Genomic DNA, 19,808 nt, shown 5'->3' on the forward strand with positions numbered 1-19,808 from the left:
CATCTCTCTCTCTCTCTCTCTCTCTCTCTCTCTCTCTCTCTCTCTCTCTCTCTCTCTCTCTCTCTCTCTCTCTCTCTCTCTCTCTCTCTCTCTCTCTCTCTCTCTCTCTCTTTACTTCTCTCTTTCTCAAACCGACCAAACCAATTCATTCTCTCTCTCTCTCTCTCTCTCTCTCTCTCTCTCTCTCTCTCTCTCTCTCTCTCTCTCTCTCTCTCTCTCTCTCTCTCTCTCTCTCTCTCTCTCTCTCTCTCTCTCTCTCTCTCTCTCTCTCTCTCTCTCTCTCTCTGGCAATTTTGAAGACGGCGGCAAGACGACGACTTGGGCGGCACCAGCGCGATGGCAGAGGAGACGAGCTTGGACATGGGCGGTAGGTGCTATCGATGGAATGATGGGGAGGGTGGGATGACAAACTAGCTAGACTGTGTGCATGAGAATCACGGTACCAACCGGCGCGTGATGACGACAACAGGTTTTTACGAGGAGGACGAGCAGCAAGTGGCACCGCCACCGCCACCGGGCATGAATCGGCCCCAACAGGCCTACTCAGCTGCCCCCGCCGGTTTCTATGATCCCACTCAACAGCAGGGCCAGCAGCCCACTCAGGCACGTTCTCAAAACTGTGATGACCGCCGAACGCCAAAGGCTTGGGACCTTGTTGATTAGCCTCGCTCCTTGATTTGCGTGTCGCGGCTGCGGGACTAACGCTGAATGTCGCTTTGACTCTTTACCTTGCACCTTACCACGTGCAGCCCATGAGCTATGGTATGGCTGTGCCTGCATCCTGCTTCCTGCCTGGCCCCTGCTTTTGACACGTCTGTTCTCGCCCGCTTGTGTCTCACGTGTTGCTGGTGCGCTGCCACTGAAAACAGCCAACGCCGCAGCCCCCCGCGGCGGTGCTTACATGGCTCCGCACCAACAATCTGGACAGAGCAACTACATGCAGCCTGGCTCGTATGCTCAGGCTGCAGCACCAGCGCCCCAGCCACAACCGGCTGGTCCAGGCAACAATGCAGCAGCTCCTTTTGGTGGTTTTGGCCAGTTTCCCGGTTGGTCCCTCTGTCATCAGCCTGTACTTCGCCCCCCACCCCCTGCCTCAGCTTGTATCGTGTTCTGGCACCAGCATTCGGTTGTTTCACACGTGCTTTTATTCAACATCTCTAGGCGGCGATTTCATGACGGGTGCCGTCGGTCATATGGCTCAGCAACACTTTAGCACTGTCTCAAACCAAGTACGCTACACAACCGCGCCGCCTTTGCAATCACGTGCTCCTCCTCGTCCACCGCGCACACACGCACATAACAAAGAATCCATGTCACTGGAGCAACGATGTACCTTGTCTCACCATTGTCAACGCATGCTGTGCCTCGAACTTAGATGGCCGGCTATGTTAACGTGGGCCAGCTCTCGTACTACTTTAAGGTTCGCACCTCCTGACCCTAACCCTGACTGAAGCCAACGCTGGTGCCCGAGAAAGCGCCGCTCACAAACATACCATCGTTGATCCTGCCCGATTGGAACTCGCTCGACTTAGGTGGACACAAGCTACGTCACAAAAAAAGCGGGCCTCCTTCTCCTCCCATTCTTGCCGCGCGTAAGCTTTGTAGCCTCAACCACCGATCGCTCGACACAATGCTCGCTCTTGCTTCCCCACTCACATAGAGATGCGTTGCTTGCCCGGCTGCATAGGACTGGGACCGAGTGGGCAAGGAGGGCAAGTATGCCACCGCACGTGAAGATGTCAACGCCCCTGACCTCTATATTCCTTCAATGGCATTTGTGACCTATATGCTGGTCTTGGGCCTGGTCCTCGGTGCACAAGAGCGGTCCGTTGTTTGGCACGCCCCTGCACTCGCCCTCATGCTCAATCCTTCTTTCTTTTGCTGTTGATGGAATCGCTCGCCCACTCGCGCACCCACTCATCGCGCACCGCTTGTGTCACAAACAGCTTTACACCAGAGGCGTTTGGCGTGGTAGCTAGCAGCACCTTTGGCTGGCTGCTCTTCGAACTCTTGCTGTATCGTGGTGCCTCGTATATCATGAGTCTCAGCGATTTATCCAGCTACGAGCTTTTGGCTTACAGTAGCTACAAATATCTTCAGTAAGTGTTGCACACCTCACCCCAACATCAACTGAATTTCCGTCCACGCCTGATCATTGAATTGCGCCACCCGTGCTTCTTGATCTCCCTGTAGCATTTGCCTGGCCATCGTATTCTATCTCCTGTTGCGCATTGACATTGTTCTCTATGGCATGGCCAGCTACATGGCTGCGGCTGTCGCCTTTTTCACGGTTTGTTCACCTCTGTTGACACCTGCATGCATGTTTTCGCCCTTTCAAAGCCAATCTCATCACTTTACCGATGGTGATTCTGTCGTTTTGGAAAATCGCGCCTCGGACTCTTGCTTCGCAGTTTCGGGCCTTGAGCAATATGCCGCTGCGGAGTAGCCAATTGGCTCTTTTCTCCGTGGTGGTGGGAGTGGCACAAGGAATCTTCACCTTTTGGTTCATCCTGTCAGGTGTCTCGGGTTTCGGCAGCGTCGTGGAAGTTGAAGATTAATCCTGCAGGAGCTTGTTTGCTCGCTATCCCCACCCCTTTTTTTCGGCCTTGTTATGTTTTCAATTCATCTCTTTCTCCTACAACACTTTCGATGACGCACCAGGCTACTTCAGCACTGTGATTCTCTTTGTTCGTCTTGTTGGATTTTTCGATTCGTTGTCAAACTCAACTACATTGCTCATCACATTGTCTTATTCAAGATCTCGATGAAGTCACGTCGTGTTTGCAAAGAAGTAAGGCCTGAACGGAGTCGCATCCACACGCTTCCTGTTATCTGCGCTTGAGTGACGAATGCCCAAAAAAAAAGGGCTGTCATTGGGCCAGGCCAGTGAGCCGGTTGATGGCATCCTGTGTCTCAGTGTGCACGGGCCAGACCCGCTGTTTCCAGCGCTTGCAGCTACCCCGGTGCATGACGTGCTTCTCTCCCTCAAGCCATCGTGGACTGGAGACGCCAATGTCAGGCTCAACTTTGGGCGCCTTGGCAGCCGCGAGCGAGCCAGCCACGTCCGTCGTCGGCGCCCGTGTGTGCTGACCAAATACATCACGAATGCCCTCAGCGTCCCGTAGTGCCCCAAGAATGGGCAGCAAATGACCCTCTGTTGTGAACACGTGAGCGGTTGCATTGCCCTGGTGCAACGGATGCTCGTCATCAAAAAGCAAAAAAAGGTACTTCTGCCATCATGCCGGAGAAACAGGCATGTAATCCGTGTCAAAAAAAAAAATAATCTACGATGCAAAACCAAAGCAACACTGTTTCTGCCAAGGGCGCTCAACCCCATTCGTACCAATGTCTCGCTCAAGAAGAAGCTTTCCATTCGATCCTCTTGGGACTTGTCTTCGACATTGTGAAGAGTCGCATAGCCACAAGGTGCACGTGCATGTCTCTCCAGATCTTGCATGAGTTCAGCACCGACGCGTTGATAATATCTAGCAGCCGATCTTGGTGAGCCCAGCTTTGGTGTGATGTCACGCGCCCAGATCAAGCGACAAAGCTCCACGCAAGAGCCAGACTCACTTGCTGCCGGTGGCACGGTACAACATATACGTTGACTCAAAGAGCTCTGGGCGCAAGGGATAGATGGGAAACTCTGCCGCCTACTTCCATTAGAAAACGGAAGAAGACGCTTAGATTGTGCTTCGTTGAAAAGAAAAAAAAACGCCTTTTTTCACCCTGTACCTTGAGACGGTAATTAAAGCGCTCGGGAAGCGCCTGATAGCGGCGCCAGATGGAGAGGTAGAATGCATGATCAACCGCAGCAGCTTCGACATCCCCGGCAAGAACCTGTGGGCCGATTGAGCGATGCAGGGCAGACAAGGCGGCATTCATCAGCCATGTGGCACGTTGACAGCGTTGTCATGGTGTTGTAACTGGCGACAAAAAAGGATTTGAAATTCATATGACCACCAACCACGTGTACACGAGAACAAACGCGTCATCATGTTTCCCAGAAACCAACCTTGAGCCCGGGCAGGTAGGCCTGGAGACTGTCGATCCATGTATTCAAGACTTGACCCGAGTTCATGTCAATATTGGCGTAGATTGGCGTGTTGGCAATTTGGCTTCGCTGCAGCATGTTGGGGAAGGCAGTCTCAAAGAGCTCAAGCATTTCTCGATCGCCAAACATGGCAAACGCCTGCAGGCGCCAGTCACCAGGCATGAGCTCAGCTATTGCTAGAAGCGACCTGATCACCAGCACGTGACACCAACAACAACAACACACGACGATAGCCTGACACACCTTGAGAAGATACTCGAAAAAGCTATCCATGCCGGCGCCCAGGCCACTCATGACGTTAATCCAACGGCCAGTATGAATATCCATGGTGTTTCCAAGAAGCCCGGTCTTCGGACTGCGCCGGCTCCAGATGGCACGCAAGGCACGTTTGGCCACGCCTGCGTACACTGGATCCCCTGTCAAAGCACTGCCAGCAGACGCCCACCACCAGTCGTAGACACCCTTGAGCATGGGCCGGTTCAGATATAAAATGATGCGCACGGGCGGGGTGGTGCAGCAGAGTGGTTTGACCTACCTCAAAACGCCAAATTCCAGTGACAGAGTGCCAACGGCAGCAGTGCAAGTGTCGTTGCGCCAAAAGGCTGCAGTTGGGACACCATGACGCAAGTTGACGCGGGGATAGGGCAGGCCTGTCGGCGTGGCGTCAAAAGCTGGTAGTAGGCGAACTGCAAGGTCCCGGGCCAACCAGAGCAGTTCATCCGTGTAGTCGAGCTTGTTGGGGCGATCAACGAGGCGCATGTGTGGAAGGATGGCGCCCGTTGCGATGAGATGGGCGGAAAGCAGGCCGCCCAACACACGAATGTTGGCCTCAAAGACCTGGACAGTCACGTCGCGGTCAAAGTTTACCGTATGGATGACCCATCGCACAGCTCGTTCAAACTCAGTCCAGTTGCCTAGGACGGCAAGAGTATCAAGAGCGTCGATCAGGCCCAGACTGTAGTCGCCGAGGACGTCGTTAATGTTGATGTTGGTGCGATCACGATCGCTCCCACGTCCGGTGCAATGGATGGGATCAAGCTCATCCTGTGGGAAGGCATGGGTCATGTAATTATCGTAGGCATGCGTGAACATGCTTCTGACACCTTCACGAAACTCGCGGGGATCGAATTGGGCAGACCATGGGTCGCGCCGCATCCAGGGCATACGAGCGGGTAGATGGAGCGTGTCAGTGGGAACACAGACGAGTGCCAGCGCGAGCACGCTGCAGAGTACACCTGGGCCAAACACGTGCCCAAGTTGTAAGCCACGCATCCTGCTGGCGGGGTTGGGTTTCCGAGGACGCAACAGCGTTGACTATTTTTATTTTTTGATGTGACTTGAGCAAAGTGGACGGTGATAATTTGATCAGTGACTCCAGTTGTGTGGCTCGAACCACCGCGTTGGCCAGAATATCGGCGAGATTGAGAGGGCAAGCTGGTAAATTTGTAGGAGCACAAAGATTGGAGGCCAGCCTGGCCTTGACTTCAACGTGAAACGTGCCTACTGGCCGTGTTCCATTTCCACAAGCAGCTTGGTCTGCAGAGCTGCAAGCTGCGATGGGAGAGAAGATCAAGATTGGTCAAGGACCAGGATCAGGTCCAGGAACAGGATCAGGATGAGGCAGAGCTAACCGAGTTTGCAAGAGCTCTGGGGTTTGTAAGTCATGTGCTGTTAATACCATCTCTCAAAAACCTTGGCAATGTTTTTAGCAAGGCAATCCCAATAGCTCACCTGGTCAACTTGGTCGCGAGTCGTGTCCGTGTCAACGTCGACCTGAAGGTGCAGGACGGTCCCCACACGCACACCACGGGGCAAGCAGAGCGATGGCAGACGAGCCTCACAAAAGTCGTTTGTGTGCAAGACACAAGTGGCCCCGCCGTCGTGAAAGGCGGCGATGGTAAAGGTTGTACTGCGACTCGAATCAGGAACGGGCTTGGCGCCGGACCCGTCTCCGGATCCGGCCTGCTCGAGCTCGATATCCTGGTCCTTCTGAGCGACCTCGGCGGAGGTATTCTCCAGCTGCTCAATGATAGCCTCTGCTGTCGCTTCGACCGCTGCCTTGGAATCTGCTAGCAGCTCGGCCATCCCGCTGCGCCAACTCCAAAGACGTGCTCAGACAAACAAATGGTGGCGACGAGGGCTCAAAGTCAGACGTCAGCTCTGCCCGCCATTCGCAAGCCACTTCCCCCCCCGAGTCCAAGTCCGACAGAGCCAAGACGAGGTAGCTGAAAAGATCCAACCCCTCCTTGGAGAGAAAGTCAAACAACCCTGCCCGCAAGCGAGAGCCGTTCCAAATGAACCAGAGGCCCCTCAGCGCGACACAGCGACACAGCGACACAGCGACACAGCGACACAGCGACACAGCGACACAGCGACACAGCGACACAGCGACACAGCGACACAGCGACACAGCGACACAGCGACACAGCGACACAGCGACACAGCGACACAGCGACACAGCGACACAGCGACACAGCGACACAGCGACAGGTACAGTGGGTCCACTGAGAAGCCCAGTCGCACAGAAACCAGTTTGGTAAAATCAAAATTAAAAGAGAGAGAGAGAGAGAGAGAGAGAGAAGGTGTTGAGGTGGGACGCGACACCAGTGAAGAGGGTTTCAAAAGTGGCAGCCCGCCCCAACAAAATTGTCATCATGTCAACACACACACAGAGATAGAGAGAGATCGAGAGACAAAGCCAGAGAGAGGGACAGAGCCAGAGATACAGAGAGACATAGCAACAATACAAATCTAGAGACACGGAGAGGAACAGAGACAGATGTAGAGAGAGAAAGAGAGAGAGACGCAAAGCTCAGAACGCCTTTTTATTGCAACCGCGCGCGCATTGGTGGAGCTGTGTGTGTGCGTGTGTGAGAGGTGAGCGAGGCAAGAGGTGGGGCGAGATGGATGCTGAGGCGGCAGGGGGGGGGGGAGGGATGAAGAGGCAGAGGGAGTAGAGGGAGGGGGTTTAATGGTTGGGTGGATGAGGTGCGGAGGGCTGTAGTAGTGCAAAGTTGACCTGGCTTGTCTTGTGTACGTGGTGTAGCTCGGATTTCACTGACACTACGGCTGAGAGCAAGCAGCATGGCAGACGACGCAGAGACAGAGGTGGGCGCCAAGCTGGATCTTCAGCAGCTGGCGGCTGAGGATGGCGAGGTGGGCTTGGATCTCGCGCAGATTGCCGAGCAGCTGCGCGAAGGCGTTGAGATCAAGGACCGTCGCTATCACATGAAGTCCTACAAGTCCTGTTTTGTTGGCAGCGAGGCTGTCAAGTGTATGCTCGACAAGCAAATGGTCATCAATGAGGAAGACGCCATTCAGTACGTTTCGATGAGGCTGCCCATTGGCACCCGCCCCACGATCCCGCCCGAACTGCCCCGCGGCGGCTCTTGTCCGCTCGCTTATCGATCATGCTGGGCCCTGCTTCTAGACTTGGCAACGTCTTGGTGGAGGCGGGCGTTTTTGCGCATGTTTTGAGAGACCATGGCTTCAAGAACGAGTACCTCTTTTATCGATTCGCCGTCGATGAGGACCATGGCAAGGCCGCTCGCACCAGCGAAGGCAACCTCATGAGCTGGCGACACTTTATCACCACCCCCACGACCCAGAATGAATCGTCTGCTTCCCTGCGTCAGCCCCACCTCCGCCCAAGCAACGTTGACGGTGTCACTGCCACTCCGGCCTCCGCGCTTGCTCCGCTCGATGAACATAACATCGCACTTCTCGACAAGGTGCACCCTCCGCAGTGGTCAAACCCCAACGCCAAGCCTCTCTACGATCTAGTGGTGATTGGCGCGGGGGCTGGCGGTCTCGTCACCTCGGCCGCTGCCTCGGGCGTTGGCGCGAAAGTCGCCCTGATCGAAAAGCACCTCATGGGTACGTGTGCCCCTCACCGCTTTCGCTCACGCTCCTCTGGCATGCGCATATATACATGCGCATGCACACCTGTCAGCTGTGCGCCCGTTTCTCATCAAAGCCCGACCGTAGGTGGAGACTGCCTCAATGTGGGTTGTGTCCCGAGCAAGGCCCTGCTGAAGGCAGCCAAGACCGCGCACACTCTGCGCAAGGCCATTGATGATGAAGCAGAGCTGGGTGTTTCCTTGGAAGGTTCTGTCAAGGTCGACTTTGAAAAGGTGCGTCTTTCGCGCGCAGATCCCGCATCACCCGGGTGGTCTGCTCGTGTGTGCACTGTCATGGTACCCTCACCCGCTTGCTCGTGTGGCCTCATCAACGACTTTGATTTGGAAACTCAGGTTATGCTCCGGGTCCGTCGACTTCGTGCGGAGATTGCCGATGCGGACTCGGTGTCTCGCTTTGCCGACAAACTGGGTGTCGACGTCTTTCTGGGAGCAGGCCAGTTTGTGGATAGGAACACGGTTGTCGTCAACGGGCAGGAGCTGCGCTTCATCAAGTGTGTCATTGCCACGGGTGGCTCACCCGCGCTGCCAGACATTCCTGGCCTGCAAGCTGCCTATGCCAATCAAACACAGTCCCAGCCTGTGATCCTGACCAATGAGAACCTCTTCAACCGCACGGTGCTGCCCCCGCGCCTCGCTGTCATCGGCGCGGGCGCTATTGGTATGGAAATGGCACAAGCATTTGAGCGGTAAGTCAGGCAACCTTGTTCGTTCGGTCTGCATGTGTAAGCGTTGTCTCTCCGCACACTTATGCGGGTGCGGTTTAACACGCTGCGGTAGCTTGGGTTCCAAAGTCACGGTCTTGGCTCGATCGGGGCGCATTCTCCCCAAGGAGGACCGTGACGTAGCTGATCTGATCCAAACCTGCCTGCACAAGGAGGGTATTGACTTTCAGCTGGACGTCGCCAAATACACGAATGTGGTGGCAACCGAGGACGTGGTCACCTTGAGCTTCAGCACCCATGGTGGTGTGCAGCAGCAGCTGGAGGTAGATGCCGTCCTTGTTGCTGCGGGCCGTCGCCCCAACGTCGGGTACGTTGCTTTGGTGGTCGGTGGTCTCTGCCCACCTTGTGCGTTGAGGGCTCGTGCGCTGCAGCCCATCAGCTCACGGGTGGGATGGAAATGTGGTGCCAAATGCGCGGGTACTTCTCTCTTGTAGGTCACTCAATTGTGAGGCCGCCGATGTCAAGTATGATGCTGTCAACGGCATCCAGGTCAACGACCGGTTGCAGAGCAGCAATGATGCAATTTTCGCCGTCGGTGATGTCTGTTCTCGCTACCAGTTTACGCATGCCTCTGACTTTATGGCTCGCATGGTGGTCCGCAATACGCTCTTCTTTGGGGGTGACAAGTTCAGCAATCTCCTGATTCCGTGGAGTACCTACACCAGCCCGGAGGTGGCTCACGTCGGAGCGTACGCCGAGGACCTCGATGCTCAGGAGGTTGCTTACGACGTCTACGAGAAACGACTCGACTCCAATGATCGCTGTATCCTTGAGGGTGAAACTGAAGGCCTCATCCGCATCGTCTGCAAGCGGGGCTCGGATAAAATCATCGGGGCTACCATTGTTGGTCCCAACGCTGGCGATATGATTAGTGAGATCACGCTGGCCATGCAAGCCGAGGTGGGCTTGGGTACGTTGGCCAGCGTGATCCATCCCTACCCAACCCGTGCTGATGCCATTCGTGCTCTTGGCGACCAATATAACCGCACGCGCCTGACGCCCATGGTACGTCGGCTGCTTCGCGGCGTGGTCCGCTTCCACCGCACTGGCCGCTCAGCGTCAAAGTAGCCCCTTTTTCGCATGCACAGCGGTCGACCTGGGTTGTCGTGATAATTCATTCTTTCAAGTGGTGGGATTCCGTGCGGTAGCCCTGTCCTTGTGCACATAGCACACGACCCTTTCATTAAGCAACGACACTGGGCTGGTCATCGTATGGTCGTCTCCTTTAAAAAGACGTGGTTTTCCTCTTTACATGAATGGGAGTTGGCATGGCACATGGGCGCCACGCTTGAGTGGTATGAGTCGTCACTTGAGCAGGCTGGTGCACGCCAGCTCGACTAGTCAAGCGTGTAATGTGTGTCAAGTCGCGTTGTGTGCGCAGAATCACTGTCAATTTTAATTTCGGTCCAATTTTGCGTCTACATGAACATCAACATGCTTGGAGAGTTACTGCGTCAACATAGCACTTTCGATTTAGACACTTGTGTCAAACTTTGGCCCTCGATAGAGCAAGATGAGATATGCGATGAAGTGAAAGCCGACGGTCATGGCAATAAGGATCAGAATATTGTAGCCAAAATCAATATCTGCAACGTCATCTACGGCACGGCCAACGTCAGCAAGCACAAATGAGTCAGTAACACAAAATTGAGCAAATCGGCAAAAATTCAACGAAAATTCAATAAAAATTAAACGAAAACTTGAACGAAAACATGCATGACAAAGTAAGGGGTCAACACTTACAAAATTCAAGAACCTGGGAGCCCTCTGAAAAACATAGCTGGCCTGCCTCGGCGGCGCTGCCCGAGCACGAGGACGTGTCGAGAGAGCGATCCTCGTATTCTAGTTGCAGCAGTGCTGCAAAGCTGTACTTGATGTCTAGTGCAGCACACACAAAATGTTACGGACTGCGAGCAAAGCAGGGTGGTCGGTACTGGAGAGAAGCGCGCACAGGCGCGGAAGAGCAGACGTACAGGAGAGGTACCGCAACCACGAGATCCAGTTTGGAACTTGTTCAAAGTTGATGAAAAAGCCTGCATCATACCATACACAAGCGCGCGTCACAGGATCCCAGGCAAAAAAGCGGGGTAGACGTTTTGTTCAGGCCAAAGGGTCGCTGGGATGCCAGCAAGCCGACGTACCGCCAAAGAGGATGCTGGTCACCATGAAAATGGGTGCGATCGAGCCTGCAGGCATCGATGATGGAGGGTGAGAGGAGCAAAGTGCACACGTACTACCCCAACCGGGTCCCACACCGACCGGGTACCCAAGGACATACCGGCTTCCTGGGCGGTGGATGACAGGGCCGAGACGATATAGGCAATGCCCGAGGCTGCTTCCGTGGCCAAGAAGAGCACAAACAAAAAGCCAAAGAAGGCACCCGCGTCTGGTCGAAAATCAATCATAAAGTAGACCACAACGGAAAAGAGCAAGAGCGGGAGCAGAATGCGTGGTATCTCCACAATGACTTTGGACCCAAAGTACGCGCCCACTTGATACGAGCGCGATGCTCGTTCCTTCTGAATGATTGCCTTCTCCAGCGGAACTGCACACACAGTCAAGAGAGAGAAACGTGCAAACCCAGCGAGAGAGAGAAAGGACCACGACGGGAGAGAGTGAAAGTGAGCACACGCACATCCAAAGTATGCGTCAAGAGGACGACGTTCAGGCCGCATCCCGGCAATACCAGCAAGAAGACGGGGACAGATACAAGAAGGAGGACGTACAAACATAAATAATGCCAAAGGTACCACCGAAGCTCTGGTTGATCAGCGCCTGTAAGTGCACGCGGGGTGGTGGGGGCAAGTCAGCGTCAGCAAGCAGCGCCAGTCTTTGGGTGGGGACAGTGACCGAAGACATACAAAGAACAGGGCACCGGCCACAGTCTGCACGGAGCGTCCGCCATCGCCGCCACCCTCCATGAACCAGATAATGCCAAGCAAGATGGCAAAGAAGATAGTCTAAAAAGCAGAAGAGGCAACAAAACACACACACACGCAAGTAGTCAACCCAACAAGAGCTCCAGGCTGGAAGCACTCGGTCAGTTGCACTCGGCCAGCTGCAAAGCAAGCCGAGCCTCTAATACCCTGCATACCTGGACCATCTTGGCCATGTTAACTTGATTTTCGCGCATTGCGATTCTTGCTGCGCGACGAAGCAGCAACCCAAACTGCGTACACCCTATGCACGAGGGATGCCGGTATGAGGCCTGCTTGAAGACACAACGCGCTGTCGCGCTCCAAGCCAATCGACCTACAGCTGACGGCATAGCCGCTACGGGTGGGCTTGCTCGAGACGCCCAGCTCCGCGTCTGAGGCTGATGCTGGATGATGCTGCGCCAGTCCCACACTTGCGTCGTGTTGCCCCGAAGATTGTTGATTGTGTGGCAATGACTACCGGAGGCATGAAACGGTGAGGTGGTGATGGTGGCGTCAGGAACCCTGGGCGTGTGGGAACGCACTCGCTGGTGTTTGCGAAAGGCATCGGCCAAATACGCAATGCGCTTAGATGTGCGACTTTCCAGCTCTGCGCTGCGCGCATCCAACGAGATCAAGTCTAGGAACCAATCGGCCGGATTATAGCTCTTGGGTGACCTACGCGTGTGAGTTTGAAGTGAATGTTGTTTAGGTGAGTGCAACCACACAAGCTCCACACGCCGTGCCGCTCGAGTCCACGTACGGATATCCAAGCCGATCAAAGTAGGGTACGGCCTCTTTGGCCGAACCCATGTACAACATGTTGCCCTCGCTTAAAAGCATGAGCTGGTCCACACGTGCAACGCGGATGAGTCAAACACAAAACAACCAATGTGCCTGCCATCCCAACCACGCACAAAAGAAAAGCATCGACAAAGACAAGTCTGATGTGGGGCAAGGTGCGCTTTTCTTGGCTCACCTGATCAAGCATGTTGTAGATTTCAGAGCGGGGCTGAACGATGTCAAAGCGTCGAGGTGATTCTTGAGTGAGAAAACAGCAACAAGACAAAACATGCAGCAGATGGAAGCAATAAACAGGGACTGACCTGGTGAATGGTAGCAATGACAGTGCGACCGGCTTTGGCCAAGGTCAGAAGACTGTCCATGACGTTCTGCACGAAGTAGGATGGCGATGAAGATGATGTCAGTTGAATCGCTAGGCAGCAGGCGGCGCACCTCCCCCACCGGCTCTCGAGAAGAATTAAGAAAAGAATTCAACCATCTTAACAAGGACTGCAATATTCACGCACCTGTGCGTTGAAGGAATCAAGGCCTGTCGTCGGCTATTGGTACAGCAAGCAAGTAGTAGCGAGAGATGAATGACGGTGCAGTGACAGATATGCTGGAACACCCGGCCCGTTTGACTGTCCCAGCCTTCTCTGAGTGCCATGTGTAGGCCAGTAGCAAAGTTGCAAAGCAAGGAGCTACTGACCTCATCACAAAACACGAGGGTCGGGTTGGTCACCAACTCAGTTCTATCAAGCAGGGCGTAGTTCAAATTTCAGGGAAGTGAACCTGGCAGACCCACAGCACAATGCCAAGCACGACTCAGGCGGGGCAGGGTAGACATTCGCTTACCCAATGTTGACACGCTTCTTTTCTCCGCCGGAGACGCCACGTCGGGTCTCGCTGCCAATGATGGTGTTTTCGGCTTTTTTCAAACCCAGTTCGCGAATGACCTGTGGTGCCGAGGAAAGCCTCACATTAAAGGCCTGCTCCGTAGCATGACTGACGGGTGCGCGGAGATTAAAGGTTCGGAGCAGGAACCAACCATGTCCACACGTTCTTTCTTGTCTTCACGACTCATCTTGCCTGGCAATCGCAGATTGGCCGAGAGCATGATGGTCTCGCGGACTGTGAGCTCTATCTCCAGTGTCCAGTGGAGAAAGGTGAAATGACTAGGTGAGAAGGTGCTTGAAGCGTTTACCGGTGTTAAACAGCAAGGGAAGCGAGACGGACCAGCGAAGAAAACGTCCTCCTGCAAGACATAGGCTGAAATCCGACGAAACTCGCTGACATCGCGTTTATGCCCATTGACAAGCACCTCGCCTGATGTGTCGCCCTTGCCACGAGCATCCAAACGGCCTGCCAGAATCTGTAGCAAAGCAACAAGATACCTCGTCAAACCACGAGTCCAGAGTCTTGGTTGGCAGTCCACTCGTGGGGCCCACCAGCGATCGACCACCTACGTTCAAGAGCGTGGTTTTACCGGCCCCGGAGGAGCCAATAATGCTGAGGAGACTGGCCGGCTCTACTTGACCAGAGAGTCCCTTGATGATCTGGCGTGACTCGTCAGGGCCCTTGTGTTTCTTGGTAACCACGTCAAAGCGAATGTCCTTGAAAGTTAGTGTGAGAGGTTTGACGCGACGGGTTTCGTTGAAAACGCTTTCCTGACGATCAGCGCGGTGTAGCTTGACAACATCTGGATCCAAAGGATCTAGGCTGCACACGGGTTGAGGTCCGAACAAGCAAGTGAGTGCGACCTCATGGTGACTTTTTTTTTGAACAAGCATTGAGTTTTCAACGCAAAGGGTGGCATGTCATCACGCACTAGAGATCACCGTCGCGAGGATCTATGTCCTTTTTGCCCGATGCAAGAGCAGAGCTGGATCCAGCGGGATGAGAAGAATGGGACGATCTTGGAGCTGAGGACTGGTTGTTATTGTTTGGCGTCTCTTGAACCAGCTGGCCTCGTTCAAGGGAGCGGCCTTGAAAGAAGCGGTCGCGGCGCTCGCGCTTGAGCTCATCTCCCTTGGGATCGTTGGCACGAGTGATGGAAACATGACCCGGCTTGGGGGTGCCGGGGCTGTTGAGGGGTTGGTCCTGGTTTACACCAAAGACTCGCGAGTTGAGGCGATCGAGGTCCACCACGTATGGATTGCCACTGATTGAGCTGCGACCTGGGCCCGATGTCCGCTGCATGTCTTGGTGGCTGGTGGATAGCCCGGTGGGCCGACCGGGGCGGCTCAGGCCAGCCCGGGCGGGTGGGCCGCGGCCAGCACCCTCATCCATGCTGTCGGTTGCAAGTCTTCAAAGGCACCGGTCGGAGGGCGCAATGTATGGATGTGCACTTGGGCAGAGACGGACACCAGCAGATGTGGTGGTGGAGCGTGTCTCAAGAGCGAAAATGGCAGTCCCGCAGGCTGGCCCTCGTACATGTGGGGAGTGAATAGGGCAAGCGGTGCCTTGGCAGGCTGCTCATCGAATCTGGGTCCGGCGTTGGTAATGCCCGAGGTGGCCAGGGGGAGGGGAGGGGCACGAGAGCAGTGGTGTCGCATTCTGGGTTGCAGCCCACGAAGGGGGACCTGCAACTCACTCGCGTTCACGTTCATGAGTGTGTGATTTGGTCGGCTCCTGTGGTGACCCTCCTCCCGTTTGGAGCTTTTGGTGGTTTGGGCAAAATTTTGTTGTGAGACATGTCGGGTCCACTGAGTCTGGAAAGCAGGACAATTTGGTCTTCCAAAGCCTTGAAACCGCACGCAGCCATCTTTCAAGTGACCTTGGCAAGGATCAACACAGTGAGCAAAGAAGGGTCAGGGCAGCTGCCGACCTGCCTTCTCATCATCACATGTGACGAGTGCATGAATCTCTGACTACGAGATGATGTTTGTCGATGCTTCAGCATCAATCCCCATCATCACGATCGTGGTCAAACGCCTTCCTGGTCACGGTCTACGTCAGGATGGTGAAGAAACACGCGTGCACATTGTGCAAACCCAGAAACCTCATTGTTGTCCTTCTTCTTGCCCGTGTCCTTGCACCCTTTGGGCAAATGGCAGGGACAGTCCACAAGGGCTCCAAAACTCTTATTTTCTTTTGTTCGCAAAAGAGAGAGAGGGAGAGGAGAGAAAAATGAATTGGTTTGAAAGCGAGAGAGACCTTTGCAACCCTCATCACACAACACACACACACACACACACACAGTGTAAAACGGCTGACATGATGACAATTCAGTGCGTGCTGCGATCAGTTGGACAGTCTCTGCAACAAGTCAGTACATGATGGTGTTGAAAACGTATAAAAGTCGATGTAAAGGGACTCTTAGTGGGCAAGAGCGATGTGTACCAGATCGTAGCATCGGCGGGACCGGGGAGACCAGTGCACTTGCTGGGCGACAGCTGGACGGGTTGTATCGGGGCTGTAGACGGGTGGTCGCCGGACGGCCGTTTACTTGCCTGTGATGTTGTTGAGCTTGTACCGTTACCATGCGGATTCCCTGGTCCCCAGCGCAGCTGTTGTACGGTGGCTCTTGCCAACCCTTGCTCGATGTCCCCTCGTCAGCTTCAGAGAAAGGTACAAAGGCAGGGACGCAGCGGAAAGGATCTGCATGGCTTGGCCCACAGTTCGTGGTGAGGGGCTCAGCGCTTGCCGGGGCTACAATAGCGTGGTGGCCGCTTGGACACCTGGTTCCGCAGCATATTGGCGCCAAGAGGGCCAAGGCATGTTGGCAGTTTCGCAACTGGCGCCATCTCGTTTTCCTGGCGGCGCGCTCGCTCTCCGATACCGATCTGTGGTTCATCAGGGTTTGCTACACTAGTCAAGCTGGTGTCAGACTCGTATTTGTGTTGCGATTGGACCTCCCGCGTTTGTTGGGGGGATCCAGCAAATGAGGGTGAGGGAGGTAGGCATTCAACTGGCGCCTCTGCGTGATATCCCCCAACATGGGGCGGACCTGGCTGCGTCTCGGCTCTGCGCTGGTCTTGGTGTGCCTGTTGCACGTTCATGCCGCTGAGGCTGATGATTGCCAGACCATAGTTCAGCAGGATCATCTTCGCGCCGCTTCGTTCGACACACAAGCAAACGGATGGGTCACGACCGCAACGTGGGGCGATGAGCTGGCCAACGCAACCTTTGATGCAGCTTTGCCAGTCCAGTTGTTCCCAGATGCTGCTGTCTTTGACAACATCACTCGTCAGATTGACTTGCGCTACACCGCCACAGCTAGCTGGCAGCTGGTCTACATGGGCCCCAGCCCCGAGGTTCTGGCTCACCACTCACCCCTGGTCGTGGGCATCCGTGCACAAGTGGCTAATTCTGCTACTTGGTACCAGCTGGATCAAGTCACGCTGACATCTGGCACAGCCCTGGCCCGCCGTTTAATCGTGTCTCTCGACGCCTTTTGCGGCCATCACCTCCAATTAGGCCTCTTTGTTGCGAGCGGGCAGTGGCCTGTCGGCTGGGCCATGCCTTTAGTGGGCTCAAGATTCGACCTTCAGACGTGTCCTCGTGGCCCGCAGCCGTCCACAGAGGCTCCAGGGGCTGCCGATGCCAACTGTTCGAAACTTGACTACGTGCGTGCCATATTTGAGGAGGCTGACTTGGCCGCAGAAACTGGCTCGTTGTCCTTCGACGGTCCTTGGCACGAATTGGACCGATGGCCTCAAAGCGCCCGCGATGGCTTTGTGACCATGGGTGCTGGCACGCTCCAACTTCAAAGCTCTACAGGCACGGTTGGGGTAGCTCGCTCTTTTGATCTCACCCAAGTGCCGCAAGCTACGCTCGTTCTATGCTACGCTTGGGGCAACATCTCGACTCTGGACTCGCACATTGGTGTAGACTTGCAGCTACGCTCGGCAGATGCACCCCTTGAGACGTGGAGTCGCCTTTTGCCACCACCACTGGATGCTACCCGGGCTTGCATCAACATCGACCTTGCTGCTTTGACGGGAACTCGCGTGACCATTCACATAGCTCTGGTTGGAGCCCCAGATGCGGTTGCCTCGACTGTACACTTTGCTATTCACGACGTTATCGTCTTGGCATCATCTTGTTATGACCAAGCCACTTTGCTCGCTCTCTTTGGCTACACTCCTGAAGAAGAACAAGAGGTCCCGCGTGAAGCAACGACTGAGGAGCCGGAAACAACTCCTCCAGCCGTGGAGACAACAACCACGGCATGTACAAATCAGACTTGCCGCTGCAAGCCCGATGCTTATGAGCATGGTCGACTGAGCGCGGCAGGTTGTTATCGCTGCACTTGTTTGCCACTTCCATTCTCCAGCACACTTTCCGATGCAACAACCACTTTCAGTACGAGTACTTTCCTGCCTTCAAGCTCCGCGAACACGAGCACTACGAGCGCAACCACGTCCTCAACAGCGACAAGTACCGCATCGCTCTCGAGCACCACCTCCAGAAGCATGGCCACTTCCACTCGTAGCTCGAGCTCCAGTGCCAGGTCGACCACGACGGTTATGTCCACCACAACGGGGACTGTCTCGGATGTGACGAGCGCTGGGGCTTCCTCAACTGGGGCACGTAGTTCAAATGCGCCCTCAACAAGCTCAGCGCGCGGCAGCGACACGCCCATACCCAGTACAACTTCTTCAGCAGAAACGACGTTTGCCCCCGAACCAACTCTCCTACCAACTCCTATGCCATCGACGCTGTTCCCGACCTCAAGATCCAGCTCACACAGCATCTCTACCACTACGTCTACAGCTTTGTCCACATCCACGTCAACGTCCACGTTGACCTCTACCTCGACCTCTACCTCGACCTCTACCTTGACCTCTACCTCGACCTCTAGCTCTAGCTCTACGTCTACGTCTACCTCAACCACGACCTCCACCTCCACCTCCACCTCCACCTCTACCTCCACCTCCACCTCCACCTCCACCTCTACCTCTACCTCCACCTCTACCTCCACCTCTACCTCCACCTCGACCTCCACCTCGACCTCGACCTCGACCTCGACCTCGACCTCGACCTCGACCTCGACCTCGACCTCGACCTCGACCTCGACCTCGACCTCGACCTCGACCTCGACCTCGACCTCGACCTCGACCTCGACCTCGACCTCGACCTCGACCTCGACCTCGACCTCGACCTCCAATTTTACTTCAAACCCGCATCCTGCTAGTGCCACCAGCTCCTCAAGTTCAACTTCTAAACAAACATGGACAGAGGCTCCGGTCAAGTGTTCGTTCAACGTGGTCGAGGATGAGTTTGATGGCTCAAGTCTCAGCCATACTCCTGTTCTTGAGTCCGACGACGCAGGGAACGTCCTTTCACCTTGGGTGGCCACCACGCGCAATGGCGCTGTCTTCTCGGCGACGACCGCCTGGCTTGCACAAGGTTCGCTGTGGCTGCAGCCAACACCTCACATTCAGCCTATTGTTTCGCGCCAAATAGATCTTCGCAGAGCCTCGCAGGCCTCCGTGAAGCTCTACTATCGTGTCTTGGGCATGGGCTCGGCAGTTGTGGAACCAGTCGCCATCCAAGCTCGCACCGTCGGAGCAAGTGACTGGCAACAACTACATGTTCTGGCTTCCGATCTCTCCTTTGCTGGCAGGGCGCAAACTGCTCGCATCGGGCTGGCGCCGTTTGTGGGCAAAGTGATGGAGTGGCGCTTCACCACAACCTTTGTACCAGCCAGCCCGGCTCTTGTGCTGCGCATAGACAATTTGCAGCTAGTGATGACCACTTGCGTGTGGCCTGCCCCTGACATCCCTTCGACCGCCTCCTTCACTCCGTCCTCGACGCACGACAAGACAGCCTCACTTGCACCATCCTCTTCGACCTCGATCCGCCACACTCACACCGCAACGGATAGTGTCAGGACCACTCGAAGCATTGAAGATCTTGGTAGGACTGACACGCCTGCCCTGTTGACCACGAGGCGCCCCATCGCGGTATCGTCCACGGCAGGGACGGCGGCACCATCCACTGCTGCTCTGTTTTCGACGCCAAAAGCTGATGAAGCTGTGGGTATCTCAGCAGCCGTCGACGACGGCGAGCAGGCCACGGGCGCCTCAGTCCGTGCTCACGAGGGCTTGATGGCAGGAATGGTAGCTGTGATTGCGTTGGTCTGCGGAACTCTTGTGGCTATCGTGGCTATAGTCCGACGGCGGCGGCGGCGGCGTGAGCACGCAGCACAAGGCCACAGTCAAATTGATGTGGACAGCCTAGAGTTTGATGAAGATCCTTGGATCCAGGCAAGCCAAGCAAGCCATCCTCAAGCTGAGCTTGAGCCAATGCCATGAAGCTCAGCCCAGACTGACTTCAGGTGACCTGGGTATATGGTTGTTGTACATGGTTTTTTTTATCCCCGTGTCTTACTTGACTATGACAGGCCATCCAGTATTTTTTTTCAGGTTGTTGTTGTTGTTGTTGTTGCTGTTGATGCTTTCAAAGA

The 19,808-nt window shown here is 55.1% G+C and overlaps 7 protein-coding genes across 7 annotated transcripts in view; 3 read left to right on the forward strand and 4 right to left on the reverse strand.

Annotated features, from left to right (window-relative positions):
* MONBRDRAFT_31741 (uncharacterized protein) overlaps nucleotides 1-2,290 on the forward strand; it is a gene marked incomplete at its 3' end in the record, with an annotated part of 5,232 nt that extends 2,942 nt beyond the window's left edge. The window contains exons 11-19 of the mRNA XM_001744131.1: nucleotides 300-367; nucleotides 470-607; nucleotides 750-848; nucleotides 870-1,046; nucleotides 1,162-1,229; nucleotides 1,376-1,420; nucleotides 1,688-1,824; nucleotides 1,947-2,099; nucleotides 2,194-2,290. Coding sequence (XP_001744183.1) covers nucleotides 300-367; nucleotides 470-607; nucleotides 750-848; nucleotides 870-1,046; nucleotides 1,162-1,229; nucleotides 1,376-1,420; nucleotides 1,688-1,824; nucleotides 1,947-2,099; nucleotides 2,194-2,290 — 982 coding nt within the window. The remainder of the gene's footprint in view (nucleotides 1-299; nucleotides 368-469; nucleotides 608-749; nucleotides 849-869; nucleotides 1,047-1,161; nucleotides 1,230-1,375; nucleotides 1,421-1,687; nucleotides 1,825-1,946; nucleotides 2,100-2,193) is intronic.
* Nucleotides 2,291-2,609: 319 nt separating this feature from the next.
* Nucleotides 2,610-5,146, reverse strand: MONBRDRAFT_31742 (uncharacterized protein; the record flags this gene model as incomplete). The annotated part of the gene is made up of 8 exons (XM_001744325.1): nucleotides 2,610-2,693; nucleotides 3,099-3,230; nucleotides 3,344-3,485; nucleotides 3,574-3,619; nucleotides 3,717-3,840; nucleotides 4,016-4,192; nucleotides 4,298-4,481; nucleotides 4,590-5,146. The coding sequence occupies 8 exons, from the start codon at nucleotides 5,144-5,146 to the stop codon at nucleotides 2,610-2,612; spliced, it is 1,446 nt and encodes a 481-aa protein (XP_001744377.1).
* A 408-nt stretch (nucleotides 5,147-5,554) lies between these two features.
* MONBRDRAFT_6837 (uncharacterized protein) lies at nucleotides 5,555-6,139 on the reverse strand (the record flags this gene model as incomplete). The annotated part of the gene is made up of 2 exons (XM_001744326.1): nucleotides 5,555-5,605; nucleotides 5,786-6,139. The coding sequence occupies 2 exons, from the start codon at nucleotides 6,137-6,139 to the stop codon at nucleotides 5,555-5,557; spliced, it is 405 nt and encodes a 134-aa protein (XP_001744378.1).
* Nucleotides 6,140-6,381: 242 nt separating this feature from the next.
* Nucleotides 6,382-6,770, reverse strand: MONBRDRAFT_3595 (uncharacterized protein; the record flags this gene model as incomplete). The annotated part of the gene is made up of 2 exons (XM_001744327.1): nucleotides 6,382-6,558; nucleotides 6,717-6,770. Coding segments are annotated over 2 exons (231 nt in total), but the record flags the coding sequence as incomplete, so codon positions are not given.
* Nucleotides 6,771-7,623: 853 nt separating this feature from the next.
* On the forward strand, nucleotides 7,624-9,764 carry MONBRDRAFT_18328 (uncharacterized protein; the record flags this gene model as incomplete). Its single annotated transcript, XM_001744132.1, has 5 exons — nucleotides 7,624-7,934; nucleotides 8,031-8,187; nucleotides 8,308-8,660; nucleotides 8,752-9,003; nucleotides 9,131-9,764. 5 exons carry the CDS (start codon nucleotides 7,624-7,626, stop codon nucleotides 9,762-9,764), a joined length of 1,707 nt encoding a protein of 568 aa, XP_001744184.1.
* Nucleotides 9,765-10,169: 405 nt separating this feature from the next.
* On the reverse strand, nucleotides 10,170-14,683 carry MONBRDRAFT_23998 (uncharacterized protein; the record flags this gene model as incomplete). Its single annotated transcript, XM_001744328.1, has 21 exons — nucleotides 10,170-10,294; nucleotides 10,440-10,574; nucleotides 10,670-10,729; nucleotides 10,838-10,882; nucleotides 10,975-11,241; nucleotides 11,423-11,471; nucleotides 11,558-11,656; nucleotides 11,791-11,876; nucleotides 11,953-12,088; nucleotides 12,157-12,289; nucleotides 12,375-12,457; nucleotides 12,591-12,623; nucleotides 12,718-12,783; nucleotides 12,922-12,954; nucleotides 13,104-13,146; nucleotides 13,250-13,350; nucleotides 13,443-13,534; nucleotides 13,631-13,766; nucleotides 13,789-13,856; nucleotides 13,881-14,113; nucleotides 14,223-14,683. The coding sequence occupies 21 exons, from the start codon at nucleotides 14,681-14,683 to the stop codon at nucleotides 10,170-10,172; spliced, it is 2,484 nt and encodes an 827-aa protein (XP_001744380.1).
* Nucleotides 14,684-16,332: 1,649 nt separating this feature from the next.
* Nucleotides 16,333-19,656, forward strand: MONBRDRAFT_6840 (uncharacterized protein; the record flags this gene model as incomplete). The annotated part of the gene is made up of 1 exon (XM_001744133.1): nucleotides 16,333-19,656. One exon carries the CDS (start codon nucleotides 16,333-16,335, stop codon nucleotides 19,654-19,656), a length of 3,324 nt encoding a protein of 1,107 aa, XP_001744185.1.
* Between the last annotated feature and the right edge of the window lie 152 nt (nucleotides 19,657-19,808).

The sequence above is a fragment of the Monosiga brevicollis genome, genomic scaffold (genome assembly GCF_000002865.3).
Source record: "Monosiga brevicollis MX1 MONBRscaffold_5 genomic scaffold, whole genome shotgun sequence".
In the NCBI taxonomy this organism is placed as follows: Eukaryota; class Choanoflagellata; order Craspedida; family Salpingoecidae; genus Monosiga; species Monosiga brevicollis.